Raw genomic sequence first — 16850 nt, 5'->3', positions numbered from 1 at the left:
GCATGTTGTGTGTGTGTGTGTGTGTAAGACGACAGTGGGGAAGGTTATCATTGCTACTTAACACGGATCCAAGTTCAGTTTTGAGAACCACCAGTGTCATTGGCGTCATAGACATTTGTGACTGGTCTTGGAACTGTGCCAACGGGCAGCCTCTCCCAGCTTGGCTCCATGGGATATGTAGTGATTTTACCAACACAGCCAGATATGTGTACAACAGGTTGTTGGTGTCACCTTCCTTGGAGAGAATGGGCTCTTGGTAAAGGAAAGGCAGGAGCAAAATAGGTGGAATGGTATCAAATAGTGTACATCCAACACATGGTTTCCATGTGTTTGAAGCCATTTCATTAGCAAAGCTCCGGTCATTATTATGAGCCATCCTCCCCTCAGCAGCCTCCTGTGTTGTAGTCTTGTACACTTCACCTTTTTTTTATACTGACTATCGTATTTGTTGGTTAAATTAGACGTTACTAATATCATGAGGAATCCAGAAACGAGTTAAATGACAACAAATGAGAAAATAGCAACTCTACAAAGTGCCATGACTACAATGAATGACTAAATTACTTTCGGACAAGAAGGGTCCAGAGCTCCTCCTCCTCATTATTCCATGCGATAAGAGACTTCTTTGTTCTTTGGCCGTGTGCAAGAGGATCAAACCCGCAAAGTATCATGGGCAAAGTGATCTGCACATAACAATGAGTCGTTATTTATGATGCAAGGTGATTTGTAGATCTGTCCGTTGGCAGCCGCCTGCAGTCGTGTTGATGCTCTCGAACACGGCCATAGATGGTTGTTTAGCAACGAAAACGACGCACGTGCAACGACGTGGCAAAGCAGACGGGCTTGGCTTAGATTGTTGACATGTAAACTACATTGCGTCTACAATGGTTACTGAAAACATACATTTGCACAATGAGCACTTGTCTTTCAAAAACATTGTTACCGTTGTTGGTTAGCTCGCTAGCGAATTATTGCCATATTAGCAATGGCAGTCAAAACAACACAGTATCAAGAGCAATATGAAACTAATTGAAAATAGCCACTTACGATTCCCCGCGACAGTTTCTTGTCATTGTTGCTATCTGGCCATCCAAAACCACAGCACACAACTTCCTTGTCATTGAAGCATGCGCATCGTTTGTGACATTCTCAGCTAGCCAGCCTATTCAAACAGAAACATTTGGGAGTGGGATGTCTCGCTTCCTCTTCCATCCCTAATGTGGTTCCCTAGCAGGTTTCATTCCATTAGGAAAACATCTTTCCTAGGTGTGGTGAATGTGTTTCTAACATCTTTCCTTGTAGACTTCCCTCTACTGTTTTTGGCTTGATATGGGAAAGCATTATGCTGAAGTATACCCACCTCTGGAGATACTAAGAATAAATAAAAACATCAAGGTTTCTGAATCACAACCATTTAGCAATGAATAAAGTCCTTAATTTATAAACCTTTATAATACATTCACATATTTACAACATATGCAGAGACCTTATGAAAAACAATTCAACAATTGGATCAAATAATTACATGTTCTTACTTCTCATCACCAACAATTTCCCCCACAGTAGTAAACAGATATACATAGTAAAAAAGACAAATGTTTCCACTAGAAATTGTCAAAACATCTAAATAAACCCAAAGCACAATACTTCCCTAATAGTGGAAATACAAAGGATAAAAAAATACCATTATACCCTTCCATTTAAAAAATGTTAAAGGTAGTACAATTTTACTGTAAGGAGTTGGTTGGCCCCTTCTCAAGCAGCGTGTCAAAGTTATGGACAATACAACGTTCAGTTTCAAACATATATCCATGAAGCTCAGACCAGAAAGATATCCTTCGTAACCGAGGCACAGTTGTTCCTTCAAGCTGACAGGCCAGTCTGGGGTCTTCACTTTACACACATCGTAATAATCTTCAGGATGGCATCTCTGGGGTAAAAACAACAAGGGAACAACCAGGTATACTGTACTGTATAATGTCAAAATACATATCTGTTCAGTTCTGATCATTCCAACATAGACCCAAAACTGTAGTCTTTAAAACAGAAAATGATCTTCATGAAAGATAAGATAACAAACCTGATAAAAGGGATATATGACAAGCCATACCTGCAGAGAAGAGAAGACAGATCATTCCATTAAACACATTCCACATCCATCAAAGCCTGAAACTGTTATCATAGATATAAAACACATATTATAATAGGAACAAAAACTAACTCACCAGGCAAATGCTAGGACTTGCAAAATGCAAAACAACAAAGCGAGACCAAAGTTCACCCACTAGAAAAAAACACAGTTAATAATCACCGAATATAAAACACAGTTAATAAACCAAATGTATCATCATCAAATTTATCATATGGGGTATTGTGTGTAGATTGAGGGGATTTTATTTTATTAATTTTAGAATAAGGCTGTAACACAAAATGTGGAAAAAGGGGTCTGAATGCTTTCCAAATGCACTGTATGTTCAGTTTGCTCCTATCAGAACATACACTATATATACACAAGTATGTAGACATCCCTTCAAATTAGTGGATGTGTCGATTTGTCAATAACAGCTGGTGATCTAATAAAACAAAATCTAATATTAAAGACTCAAGGTTTTGCTCTCCTGAGGTAGAGTATCTCATATGAAGCTGGAGACCACACTATTTACCAAGATAGTTTATCATGGGGCAGCAGGGTAGCCTAGTGGTTAGAGTGTTGGACTAGTAACCGGAAGGTTGCAAGTTCAAATCCCCGAGCTGGCAAGGTACAAATCTGTCATTCTGCCCCTGAACAGGCAGTTAACCCACTGTTCCTAGGCCGTCATTGAAAATAAGAATTTGTTCTTTAACTGACTTGCCTAGTTAAATAAAATCTATATTTTTCGTAGCTGTCTATTTTACCACCACAAACAGATGCTGGCACTAAGACAGCACTCAACGAGATGCATAGTCCCTGTGCCCAAGAACACCAAGGCAACCTGCCTAAATGACTACCAACCCGTAGCATTCACGCCAGTAGACATGAAGTGCTTTGAAAGGCTGGTCATGGCTCACAAACACCATAATCCCAGAAACCCTAGACCCACTCAAACTCCAATTTGCATACTGCACCAACAGATCCACAGATGACGCAATCTATTGCACTCAACACTGCCCTTTCCCACCCCATAGTGCCCTCAAAGCTCATCACTAAGCTAAGGACCCTGGGACTAAACACCTCCTTCTGCAACTGGATCCTGGACGTCCAGACGGGACAACCTCAGGTGGTATGGGGTAGGAAACAACACATCTGGCACACTGATCCTCAACATGGGGGCCCGTCAGGGGTGCGTCGTCTCCTGCTGTACTCTGTTCACCCACGACTGCATGGCCAAACTACTCCAAAATTAAGTTTCCGACAACAACGGTGGTAAGCCTGATCACCAACAACGATGAGACAGCCTATAGGGAAGAGGTCAGAGACCTGACAGTGTGGTGCCAGAACAACAACCTCTCCCTCAACATGATCAAGACAAAGGAGCTGATCTTTGACTACAGGTGCAACACTCACTACCGAGTTCCAAACTGCCTCTGGAAGCAACGTCAGCAGAATAACTGTTCGTCTGGAGCTTCATGAAATGGGTTTCCATGGCAGAGCAGCCGCACACAAGCCTAAGATCACCATGCGCAATGCCAAGCGTTGGCTGCAGTGGTGCAAAGCTCCCCACCATTGGACTCTGGAGCAGTGGAAACACGTTTTCTGGAGTGATGAATCACATTTCACCATCAGGCAGTCCGACAGACAAATCTCGGTTTGGCAAATGCCAGGAGAACACTACCTGCCCTAATGCATAGTGACAACTGTAAAGTTTGGTGGAGGAGGAATAATGGTCTGGAGCTGTTTTTAATGGTTCAGGCCCCTTAGTTCCAGTGAAGGGAAATCTTAACGCTACAGCATACAATGACATTCTAGACGATTCTGTGTTTCCAACTTTACAGCAACAGCATGGGGAAGGCCCTTTCCTGTTTCAGCATGACAATGCCCCCGTACACAAAGCAAGGTCCATACAGAAATATTTTGTTGAGATCGCTGTGGAAGAACTTGACTGGCCTGCACAGTGCCCTAAACTCAACCATCAAACACCTTTGGCATGAATTGGAATGCTGATTGCAAGCCTGGCCTAATCGCCCAACATCAATGCCCTGGGGCGGCAGGGTAGCCTGTCGTTCTGCCCCTGAACAGGTAGTTAACCCACTGTTTGTTCCTAGGCCATCATTGAAAATAAGAATTTGTTCTTAACTGACTTGCCTAGTTAAATAAAGGTCAAATAAAAATAATAATAACGTCACTAAGGCTCTTGTGCCTGAATGGAAGCAAGTCCCTGCAGCAGAGTTTCAACGTCTATTGGAAAGCCTTCCCAGAAGAGTGGAGGCTGTTATAGCAGCAGAGTTTCAACGTCTATTGGAAAGCCTTCCCAGAAGAGTGGAGGCTGTTATAGCAGCAGAGTTTCAACGTCTATTGGAAAGCCTTCCCAGAAGAGTGGAGGCTGTTATAGCAGCAGAGTTTCAACGTCTATTGGAAAGCCTTCCCAGAAGAGTGGAGGCTGTTATAGCAGCAGAGTTTCAACGTCTATTGGAAAGCCTTCCCAGAAGAGTGGAGGCTGTTATAGCAGCAGAGTTTCAACGTCTATTGGAAAGCCTTCCCAGAAGAGTGGAGGCTGTTATAGCAGCAATGTTCCAACATCTAGTGGAAAGCCTTCCCAGAAGAGTGGAGGCTGTTATAGCAGCCATGTTCCCAGAAGAGTGGAGGCTGTTATAGCATCAACATCTAGTGGAAAGCCTTCCCAGAGGAGTGGAGGCTGTTATAGCAGCAATGTTCCAACATCTAGTGGAAAGCCTTCCCAGAAGAGTGGAGGCTGTTATAGCAGCAATGTTCCTACATCTAGTGGAAAGCCTTCCCAGAAGAGTGGAGGCTGTTACAGCAGCAATGTTCCAACATCTAGTGGAAAGCCTTCCCAGAAGAGTGGAGGCTGTTATAGCAGCAATGTTCCAACATCTAGTGGAAAGCCTTCCCAGAAGAGCGGAGGCTGTTATAGCAGCAATGTTCCTACATCTAGTGGAAAGCCTTCCCAGAAGAGCGGAGGCTGTTATAGCAGCAATGTTCCAACATCTAGTGGAAAGCCTTCCCAGAAGAGTGGAGGCTGTTAAAGCAGCAATGTTCCTACATCTATTGGAAAGCCTTCCCAGAAGAGTGGAGGCTGTTATAGCAGCAAAGGGGGGGAAAGAATCAACACCACATTAATGGCCATGTTTTTTGGAATGAGATGTTCGACGAGCAGGTACTTTTGGCCATGTAGTGTATATGTTCAATTTGCTCCTAGCAGCACACGTTCAATTTGCTTTTAGTACAACTCAGCTAGGCGAAGGTCTATGCTCACATACTCCCTAAAGACCTGGCAATATTACTGTTGTTTGTCCCTCATGATCCACTGTAGCAACATAGCCATAACACTTCCTCAAAATAAATCAGAATTAATCTAAGATTAATCAAGAAATCATTAATTTAGATGTCTTGCTAAGATGTTTTGCGAGGTATTTCTGAAGTAAAAAAAATGTGCATTAAAACTAGTCATCTCTCATTGAATGACAAACACTTAATCGAAGAAATCCTGTCCATAGTTCCTGCTCCTACTAGGAGTAGTACTGTTGACCAATCACTAACTAGCGGGTGTAGGCTTCGGCTGCCAAATATTTTTTTGTACACACGAACAGCCAAATAAAAACTTGCTGAAGACATCAAAAATTCATCAAAATATAGGCTTACCCAGAAGGCTGCACAGAGAGTCAACACAAGACATGTCTAGAAAAGAGAACAGAAAATAAGTTAATTCAAACTTGATCTACCTTTGGTTTCTTTCCATGATTCTCATTCTTTTCATATTCACATAGTGCTACAAAATGACATCAATTGGAATGCAGTCCTTTCTAAACCTAACATTAGTAGCTGGTACTCACCAACATGATAGTAGTGGCCAGAGCTCTGGTCTTGTCACACATCCTCTTCAGCTGTTTGACTGGTCCCATCAGGAACATGGTGCTGATAGGACAGAACTGTTATTATCTACGGTGCTGAGGACAGGTTTGGTTTAGTTAGAGACGGCTAAGGAAACACTCACATAGGACACAATCAACCTCTGTTATAAATTGTTGACATGTTTCTAAGGACAGAATCACATATCAGGGCATTGACAGTTAACTGAATCATATTTGTCATGAAGGAAATGCCATACTGAAAAGGTCCTGAGTCGTCAGGTGTTGAGGGCATTCTGCTGAATCTCACCTGCAGAGTGAACAGATGTTTCCAAAGGTATAAAAGATGATGAAGAGGAGGATTCCTACTTTGGGGATGAAGAGCATACAGACTCCCTGTAGAGGCAAGACAGATCATTTATCAGTTTCAACCTCAAAACTGAAGATGTCATTAATATAACCATTTTTAAAGGGTCAGTGCAGTCAACAATGTGATTTCCTGCTGTTTTTAATGATATTTCAACACTATGATGTCAAAAATTATGAAAATGCCCTTTTAAAATGTAAGAGCATTTTGAAAACAGTGCAAGGAATTTCAGCCTGTTCATGTGGAATGGAGTTTTTGTCCCAGAGCATGACATCACAATCTGATCAGATTATTCTGACCAATGACCAGTCATGTTTAATTTGCACATGCATCCTCCTACTATGAAGGGGTACGCAGAGTCAGCTCTAGAGAGTCTAGACCCTTCAAACTCAACGCTGGACCTCGAAGCCAGTTCCACTGCATTTTTCATTGTTCCCCTCTAATCAGGGACTGATTTAGACCTGTGACACCAGGTGTGTAGAATTCATTATCTGGTAGAACAGAAAACCAGCAGGCCATGGACCTCGTAGGGTTAGGGTTGAAAACCTCTGGTCTAGATAATTCTGCCAAGCAGGGCTGTGTATGTAAATATGTAAATATATTTTCATTTGTATCAACACGCCCAGATTGAGAATTTCAATGGCAAAAGGAAGCTCAGGGAAAGAAATGATAAAAAATATGTTGAGTTATTTTTATGAAATAAGCAGTGATTTATTAGTAGTACAGTGATGACGCATGGGGGCTGTAAGGTATCTAGACGTACAGTGATGATGCATTGGGGGCTGTAAGGTATCTAGACGTACAGTGATGATGCATTGGGGGCTGTAAAGGTATCTAGACGTACAGTGATGATGCATGGGGGCTGTAAGGTATCTAGACGCACAGTGATGATGCATTGGGGGCTGTAAGGTATCTAGACGTACAGTGATGATGCATTGGGGGCTGTAAGGTATCTAGACATACAGTGATGATGCATTGGGGGCTGTAAGGTATCTAGACGTACAGTGATGAAGCATGGGGGCTGTAAGGTATCTAGACGTACAGTGATGATGCATTGGGGGCTGTAAGGTATCTAGACATACAGTGATGATGCATTGGGGGCTGTAAGGTATCTAGACGTACAGTGATGATGCATTGAGGGCTGTAAAGGTATCTAGACGTACAGTGATGATGCATTGGGGGCTGTAAGGTATCTAGACGTACAGTGATGATGCATTGGGGGCTGTAAGGTATCTAGACGTACAGTGATGATGCATTGGGGGCTGTAAGGTATCTAGACGTACAGTGATGATGCATTGGGGGCTGTAAGGTATCTAGACGCACAGTGATGACGCATGGGGGCTGTAAGGTATCTAGACGTACAGTGATGAAGCATGGGGGCTGTAAGGTATCTAGACGTACAGTGATGACGCATTGGGGGCTGTAAGGTATCTAGACGTACAGTGATGATGCATGGGGGCTGTAAGGTATCTAGACATACAGTGATGATGCATGGGGGCTGTAAGGTATCTAGACATACAGTGATGATGCATGGGGGCTGTAAGGTATCTAGACATACAGTGATGATGCATGGGGGCTGTAAGGTATCTAGACGTACAGTGATGAAGCATGGGGGCTGTAAGGTATCTAGACGTACAGTGATGATGCATTGGGGGCTGTAAGGTATCTAGACGTACAGTGATGATGCATTGGGGGCTGTAAGGTATCTAGACGTACAGTGATGATGCATTGAGGGCTGTAAAGGTATCTAGACGTACAGTGATGATGCATTGGGGGCTGTAAGGTATCTAGACGTACAGTGATGATGCATTGGGGGCTGTAAGGTATCTAGACGTACAGTGATGATGCATTGGGGGCTGTAAGGTATCTAGACGTACAGTGATGATGCATTGGGGGCTGTAAGGTATCTAGACGCACAGTGATGACGCATGGGGGCTGTAAGGTATCTAGACGTACAGTGATGAAGCATGGGGGCTGTAAGGTATCTAGACGTACAGTGATGACGCATTGGGGGCTGTAAGGTATCTAGACGTACAGTGATGATGCATGGGGGCTGTAAGGTATCTAGACATACAGTGATGATGCATGGGGGCTGTAAGGTATCTAGACATACAGTGATGATGCATGGGGGCTGTAAGGTATCTAGACATACAGTGATGATGCATGGGGGCTGTAAGGTATCTAGACATACAGTGATGATGCATGGGGGCTGTAAGGTATCTAGACGTACAGTGATGATGCATGGGGGCTGTAAGGTATCTAGACATACAGTGATGATGCATGGGGGCTGTAAGGTATCTAGACATACAGTGATGATGCATGGGGGCTGTAAGGTATCTAGACATACAGTGATGATGCATGGGGGGCTGTAAGGTATCTAGACGTACAGTGATGATGCATGGGGGCTGTAAGGTATCTAGACATACAGTGATGATGCATGGGGGGCTGTAAGGTATCTAGACGCACAGTGATGATGCATTGGGGGCTGTAAGGTATCTAGACATACAGTGATGATGCATGGGGGCTGTAAGGTATCTAGACGTACAGTGATGATGCATTGGGGGCTGTAAGGTATCTAGACGTACAGTGATGAAGCATGGGGGCTGTAAGGTATCTAGACGTACAGTGATGATGCATTGGGGGCTGTAAGGTATCTAGACGTACAGTGATGATGCATTGGGGGCTGTAAGGTATCTAGACGTACAGTGATGATGCATTGGGGGCTGTAAGGTATCTAGACGCACAGTGATGATGCATTGGGGGCTGTAAGGTATCTAGATGCACAGTGATGAAGCATGGGGGCTGTAAGGTATCTAGACGTACAGTGATGATGCATTGGGGGCTGTAAGGTATCTAGACGCACAGTGATGAAGCATGGGGGCTGTAAGGTATCTAGACATACAGTGATGATGCATTGGGGGCTGTAAGGTATCTAGACATACAGTGATGATGCATTGGGGGCTGTAAGGTATCTAGACATACAGTGATGATGCATTGGGGGCTGTAAGGTATCTAGACATACAGTGATGATGCATTGGGGGCTGTAAGGTATCTAGACATACAGTGATGACGCATGGGGGCTGTAAGGTATCTAGACATACAGTGATGATGCATGGGGGCTGTAAGGTATCTAGACGTACAGTGATGATGCATTGGGGGCTGTAAGGTATCTAGACGTACAGTGATGAAGCATGGGGGCTGTAAGGTATCTAGACGTACAGTGATGATGCATGGGGGCTGTAAGGTATCTAGACGTACAGTGATGATGCATTGGGGGCTGTAAGGTATCTAGACGTACAGTGATGATGCATTGGGGGCTGTAAGGTATCTAGACGTACAGTGATGATGCATTGGGGGCGGTAAGGTATCTAGACGTACAGTGATGATGCATTGGGGGCTGTAAGGTATCTAGACGTACAGTGATGAAGCATGGGGGCTGTAAGGTATCTAGACGTACAGTGATGAAGCATGGGGGCTGTAAGGTATCTAGACGTACAGTGATGATGCATTGGGGGCTGTAAGGTATCTAGACGTACAGTGATGATGCATTGGGGGCTGTAAGGTATCTAGACGTACAGTGATGATGCATTGAGGGCTGTAAGGTATCTAGACGTACAGTGATGATGCATTGGGGGCTGTAAGGTATCTAGACGTACAGTGATGATGCATTGGGGGCTGTAAGGTATCTAGACGTACAGTGATGATGCATTGGGGGCTGTAAGGTATCTAGACGTACAGTGATGATGCATTGGGGGCTGTAAGGTATCTAGATGCACAGTGATGATGCATTGAGGGCTGTAAGGTATCTAGATGTACAGTGATGATGCATTGGGGGCTGTAAGGTATCTAGACGCACAGTGATGATCCTTATGTAATACATGTCCTTATGTAATACATGTATCACTAGCCACTTTAACTATGCCACTTTGTTTACATACTCATCTCATATGTATATACTGTACTCGATACCATCTACTGTATCTTGCCTATGCTGCTCTGTACCATCACTCATTCATATATCCTTATGTACATATTCTTTATCCCCTTACACTGTGTATAAGACAGTAGTTTAGGAATTGTTAGTTAGATTACTTGTTGGTTATTACTGCATTGTTGGAACTAGAAGCACAAGCATTTCGCTACACTCGCATTAACATCTGCTAACCATGTGTATGTGACAAATAAAATTTGATTTGATTTGATTTGATGCATTGGGGGCTGTAAGGTATCTAGATGCACAGTGATGATGCATTGAGGGCTGTAAGGTATCTAGACGTACAGTGATGATGCATTGGGGGCTGTAAAGTATCTAGACGTACAGTGATGATGCACGGGGCTGTAAGGTATCTAGACGTACAGTGATGATGCACGGGGCTGTAAGGTATCTAGACGTACAGTGATGATGCACGGGGGCTGTAAGGTATCTAGACGTACAGTGATGATGCACGGGGCTGTAAGGTATCTAGACGTACAGTGATGATGCACGGGGCTGTAAGGTATCTAGACGTACAGTGATGATGCACGGGGGCTGTAAGGTATCTAGACGTACAGTGATGATGCACGAGGGCTGTAAGGTATCTAGACGCACAGTGATGATGCACGGGGGCTGTAAGGTATCTAGACGCACAGTGATGATGCACGGGGGCTGTAAGTTATCTAGACGCACAGTGATGACGCATGGGGGCTGTAAGGTATCTAGACGTACAGTGATGATGCATTGGGGGCTGTAAGGTATCTAGACGTACAGTGATGATGCATTGGGGGCTGTAAGGTATCTAGACGTACAGTGATGACGCATGGGGGCTGTAAGGTATCTAGACGTACAGTGATGATGCATTGGGGGCTGTAAGGTATCTAGACGTACAGTGATGATGCATTGGGGGCTGTAAGGTATCTAGACGCACAGTGATGATGCATTGGGGGCTGTAAGGTATCTAGACGTACAGTGATGATGCATTGGGGGCTGTAAGGTATCTAGGTATGATGCTATCTAGACGTACAGTGATGATGCATTGGGGGCTGTAAGGTATCTAGACGTACAGTGATGATGCATTGGGGGCTGTAAGGTATCTAGACGTACAGTGATGATGCATTGGGGGCTGTAAGGTATCTAGACGCACAGTGATGATGCATTGGGGGCTGTAAGGTATCTAGACGCACAGTGATGATGCATTGGGGGCTGTAAGGTATCTAGACGTACAGTGATGATGCATTGGGGGCTGTAAGGTATCTAGACGTACAGTGATGATGCATTGGGGGCTGTAAGGTATCTAGACGCACAGTGATGATGCATTGGGGGCTGTAAGGTATCTAGATGCACAGTGATGAAGCATGGGGGCTGTAAGGTATCTAGACGTACAGTGATGATGCATTGGGGGCTGTAAGGTATCTAGACGTACAGTGATGAAGCATGGGGGCTGTAAGGTATCTAGACGTACAGTGATGATGCATTGGGGGCTGTAAGGTATCTAGACGCACAGTGATGAAGCATGGGGGCTGTAAGGTATCTAGACGTACAGTGATGACGCATGGGGGCTGTAAGGTATCTAGACGTACAGTGATGATGCATTGGGGGCTGTAAGGTATCTAGACGTACAGTGATGATGCATTGGGGGCTGTAAGGTATCTAGACGTACAGTGATGATGCATTGGGGGCTGTAAGGTATCTAGACGTACAGTGATGAAGCATGGGGGCTGTAAGGTATCTAGACGTACAGTGATGATGCATTGGGGGCTGTAAGGTATCTAGACGTACAGTGATGATGCATTGGGGGCTGTAAGGTATCTAGACGTACAGTGATGACGCATGGGGGCTGTAAGGTATCTAGACGTACAGTGATGAAGCATGGGGGCTGTAAGGTATCTAGACGTACAGTGATGATGCATTGGGGGCTGTAAGGTATCTAGACGTACAGTGATGATGCATTGGGGGCTGTAAGGTATCTAGACGTACAGTGATGATGCATTGGGGGCTGTAAGGTATCTAGACGTACAGTGATGATGCATTGGGGGCTGTAAGGTATCTAGATGCACAGTGATGATGCATTGAGGGCTGTAAGGTATCTAGATGTACAGTGATGATGCATTGGGGGCTGTAAGGTATCTAGACGCACAGTGATGATCCTTATGTAATACATGTCCTTATGTAATACATGTATCACTAGCCACTTTAACTATGCCACTTTGTTTACATACTCATCTCATATGTATATACTGTACTCGATACCATCTACTGTATCTTGCCTATGCTGCTCTGTACCATCACTCATTCATATATCCTTATGTACATATTCTTTATCCCCTTACACTGTGTATAAGACAGTAGTTTAGGAATTGTTAGTTAGATTACTTGTTGGTTATTACTGCATTGTTGGAACTAGAAGCACAAGCATTTCGCTACACTCGCATTAACATCTGCTAACCATGTGTATGTGACAAATAAAATTTGATTTGATTTGATTTGATGCATTGGGGGCTGTAAGGTATCTAGATGCACAGTGATGATGCATTGAGGGCTGTAAGGTATCTAGACGTACAGTGATGATGCATTGGGGGCTGTAAAGTATCTAGACGTACAGTGATGATGCACGGGGGCTGTAAGGTATCTAGACGTACAGTGATGATGCACGGGGGCTGTAAGGTATCTAGACGTACAGTGATGATGCACGGGGGCTGTAAGGTATCTAGACGTACAGTGATGATGCACGGGGGCTGTAAGGTATCTAGACGTACAGTGATGATGCACGGGGGCTGTAAGGTATCTAGACGTACAGTGATGATGCACGAGGGCTGTAAGGTATCTAGACGCACAGTGATGATGCACGGGGGCTGTAAGGTATCTAGACGCACAGTGATGATGCATTGGGGGCTGTAAGGTATCTAGACGTACAGTGATGATGCATTGGGGGCTGTAAGGTATCTAGACGTACAGTGATGATGCATTGAGGGCTGTAAAGGTATCTAGACGTACAGTGATGATGCATTGGGGGCTGTAAGGTATCTAGACGTACAGTGATGATGCATTGGGGGCTGTAAGGTATCTAGACGTACAGTGATGATGCATTGAGGGCTGTAAGGTATCTAGACGTACAGTGATGATGCATGGGGGCTGTAAGGTATCTAGACGTACAGTGATGATGCATTGGGGGCTGTAAGGTATCTAGACGTACAGTGATGATGCATTGGGGGCTGTAAGGTATCTAGACGCACAGTGATGATGCACGGGGGCTGTAAGGTATCTAGACGCACAGTGATGATGCATTGGGGGCTGTAAGGTATCTAGACGTACAGTGATGATGCATTGGGGGCGGTAAGGTATCTAGACGTACAGTGATGATGCATTGAGGGCTGTAAAGGTATCTAGACGTACAGTGATGATGCATTGGGGGCTGTAAGGTATCTAGACGTACAGTGATGATGCATTGAGGGCTGTAAGGTATCTAGACGTACAGTGATGATGCATTGGGGGCTGTAAGGTATCTAGACGTACAGTGATGATGCATTGGGGGCTGTAAGGTATCTAGACGTACAGTGATGATGCATTGGGGGCTGTAAGGTATCTAGACGTACAGTGATGATGCATTGGGGGCTGTAAGGTATCTAGACGTACAGTGATGATGCATTGGGGGCTGTAAGGTATCTAGACGTACAGTGATGATGCATTGGGGGCTGTAAGGTATCTAGACGTACAGTGATGATGCATTGGGGGCTGAAAGGTATCTAGACGTACAGTGATGATGCATTGGGGGCTGTAAGGTATCTAGACGTACAGTGATGATGCATTGAGGGCTGTAAAGGTATCTAGACGTACAGTGATGATGCATTGGGGGCTGTAAGGTATCTAGACGTACAGTGATGATGCATTGAGGGCTGTAAGGTATCTAGACGTACAGTGATGATGCATTGGGGGCTGTAAGGTATCTAGACGTGTAACAGTGATGATGCATTGGGGGCTGTAAGGTATCTAGACGTACAGTGATGATGCATTGGGGGCTGTAAGGTATCTAGACGTACAGTGATGATGCATTGGGGGCTGTAAGGTATCTAGACGTACAGTGATGATGCATTGGGGGCTGTAAGGTATCTAGACGTACAGTGATGATGCATTGAGGGCTGTAAAGGTATCTAGACGTACAGTGATGATGCATTGGGGGCTGTAAGGTATCTAGACGTACAGTGATGATGCAAGGGGGCTGTAAGGTATCTAGACGTACAGTGATGATGCATGGGGGCTGTAAGGTATCTAGACGCACAGTGATGATGCATTGGGGGCTGTAAGGTATCTAGACGTACAGTGATGATGCATGGGGGCTGTAAGGTATCTAGATGCACAGTGATGATGCATTGGGGGCTGTAAGGTATCTAGACGTACAGTGATGATGCATGGGGGCTGTAAGGTATCTAGACATACAGTGATGATGCATGGGGGCTGTAAGGCCATGACATGACAAGTTCCTACAGGACTCCTATAGAACCATGCCAGATTTCATGCCAGACCATAAATGAGTGACTAATGCCAGTTTGTCAGGTGTACCCAGTAAAACAAGCTGCAAGTGAACCATTTCCTTTAAAGGGATTTTGGCAACAAAGCCCTTTACCTACTTCCCCAGAGTCAGATGAACTTGTGGATACCATTTGTATGTCGCTGTGTCCAGTATGAAGAAGGTTAGAGGTAGCTTCCTGAGCCAAAGTTAACTGAAAGCACAATGACTGGAAGTTTACAGGAACAACTAGCATGCTAGCTGTTCCCATAGACTGACAGTAATTGTGCTAACACTAGTTAGCAATTGCGCTAACACTAGTTAGCAACTTCCTTCAAACTGCATGCAGAGAGATACAAATGGTATCCACGAGTTCATCGGACTCTGGGGGGAAGTAGATAAAGGGCTTCGTTGCCAAAAGCAAAAGTATCCCTTTAAGTCATGTGGGGCAGACACAAGTAGGAGACCAGTTTCACGGGGAAAAAAGAGCACACAATGCCTCTCAATTAAACAAGAGATGTTGCACATTCCTGAGCTCAGGATAAACCTGTAGCACCACATCTCTCTGGATCAGGTGTCTCCTGATCAGAAATGGGTGGTGTGCAAATAAGCACAAACACACATTGTAATACTGTCAATAATTGTATATAGGAAAGCAACATATTCAAATCCACTTACCAAGATTGAGCAGGTGACCCCAATCACAAAACAGATAATAAATCCCTTCACTCGTGTACCCCAACCCAAAGTAGATGCTTCATTCGCTGCCTGAACCAAGTCAAGTCATTCAGTGAGGATCCACAGGTTCACATGATGAGAGAGAAGATGCATTGATTTAGGAATATACCTTACATTAAATTAGATTCGTTTACTTTCACATATTTTACACTGGGGAAATCAAATTATTATGTTTATATAATAATGACAGTGGATAAAATGTTTAAGTATGAGTCTATAATATCAATTTATAGTACATTTGATCAATTCGTTTTTTTACCTGCAAGATGTTGCCGTTTTCATTAGGTCCATCCGTTCCGCTCAAAACTGATTTAAGTTTGTCCATGACTTTTAACGCGTTGGCTGAGCGCAGTAAGTCAGGAGTGGTGATCGGATGTTTGATTTATGTTGCTTCCCGGTGTGATGATTTTAATCACGAAGCAGAAACAATAAGTTTCGATAGCATATTTCAAAGAGCGAAAGCCACGCAAACAGTGAGTTGTCTTGGGGGTGTGGTTTGATGCGGGTGTTTATTGGGTGTGTCTTTACCGTTCAATCACAGCAAACGAGGCCAGTAGTGAGTACAGCGTTAAAATTAAGCTCGCTTTGCCATGGAGAGAAAAAAGTTTTGAAGTTGAGGAATTCTTTCAAGGGTCCAGGGTTCCGGTTTTCACGCCATCCCATGTACCGAGAGGAGACTTGCAGTACTGCAGTTTAACTGATGCCGAGCCCAGAAAGACAATTCCAATAGTGTCTTTGTAGCACATTTGGAAAGTTGACTTCTCTATTGGGGTTAAGGCACAAATGCGTTATTATAAGTGGAACAACAACAATAATAGTCATACAGTATTAACAATTATAATACACCTTTACTTTTTTTGCTTTCAATTCAGACATGGACAGCTCTGACCTTCAATAGGTCCTGTGTGGGTGTTTGTATATATACCATGGAACAATTTAATGGGTTTGGAGCGTACTAAATTTGGTGTCCTGACACTTCTGAATGGGCAAGATCTGGCTCTGTAGAGTTGTCCATATTCTTTGCTAAAAATACACTCTAGTTATCACCTTTGTGCCAAAAACATAGATTTTTCCATGAATTGTCTTCAAGGCTAATTTCTTCCCCCCAGCACTCACAGCCTAAGTGCTTAACGTTTTATATTCATGCTGTTACATGGACGAGCTTGTGTCACATGCACACGCAGAAGTAAAAACAATGGAAATCACTCACGTGCTCTCATCTGGGACCTGCACATTTTTGCAAACCACTAAGCTTCTAGTCT

At 44.0% G+C, this 16850-nt stretch overlaps 1 protein-coding gene across 1 annotated transcript; it reads right to left on the bottom strand.

The window, feature by feature from the left end:
- Window positions 1-1433: 1433 nt before the first annotated feature.
- Window positions 1434-16099, bottom strand: sft2d2a (SFT2 domain containing 2a). The gene is made up of 8 exons (XM_064952698.1): window positions 15848-16099; window positions 15529-15618; window positions 6314-6399; window positions 5989-6070; window positions 5798-5833; window positions 2226-2284; window positions 2081-2110; window positions 1434-1930 (listed from the first exon to the last, which is right to left on the bottom strand). Exons 1-8 carry the CDS (start codon window positions 15911-15913, stop codon window positions 1891-1893), a joined length of 489 nt encoding a protein of 162 aa, XP_064808770.1. The 5' UTR covers window positions 15914-16099; the 3' UTR covers window positions 1434-1890.
- Window positions 16100-16850: the final 751 nt, after the last annotated feature.

Source organism: Oncorhynchus masou, chromosome 31 (genome assembly GCF_036934945.1).
Source record: "Oncorhynchus masou masou isolate Uvic2021 chromosome 31, UVic_Omas_1.1, whole genome shotgun sequence".
Taxonomy (NCBI): Eukaryota; Metazoa; Chordata; class Actinopteri; order Salmoniformes; family Salmonidae; genus Oncorhynchus; species Oncorhynchus masou.
Note: the sequence above shows the minus strand (reverse complement) of the source record. Positions and strands in the feature narration are given on the sequence as shown.

Excerpts from the sequence above, each read along its gene's own strand:
- sft2d2a (XM_064952698.1), bottom strand. The coding sequence starts at position 15,913 with ATGGACAAACTTAAATCAGTTTTGAGCGGAACGGATGGACCTAATGAA. Across the intron at positions 2,285-5,797 it reads CTCTCTGTGCAGCCTTCTGG|TGGGTGAACTTTGGTCTCGC; the intron begins GTAAGCCTATAT and ends GTTTTTTTCTAG. Across the intron at positions 2,111-2,225 it reads CAAGTCCTAGCATTTGCCTG|GTATGGCTTGTCATATATCC; the intron begins GTGAGTTAGTTT and ends TCTTCTCTGCAG.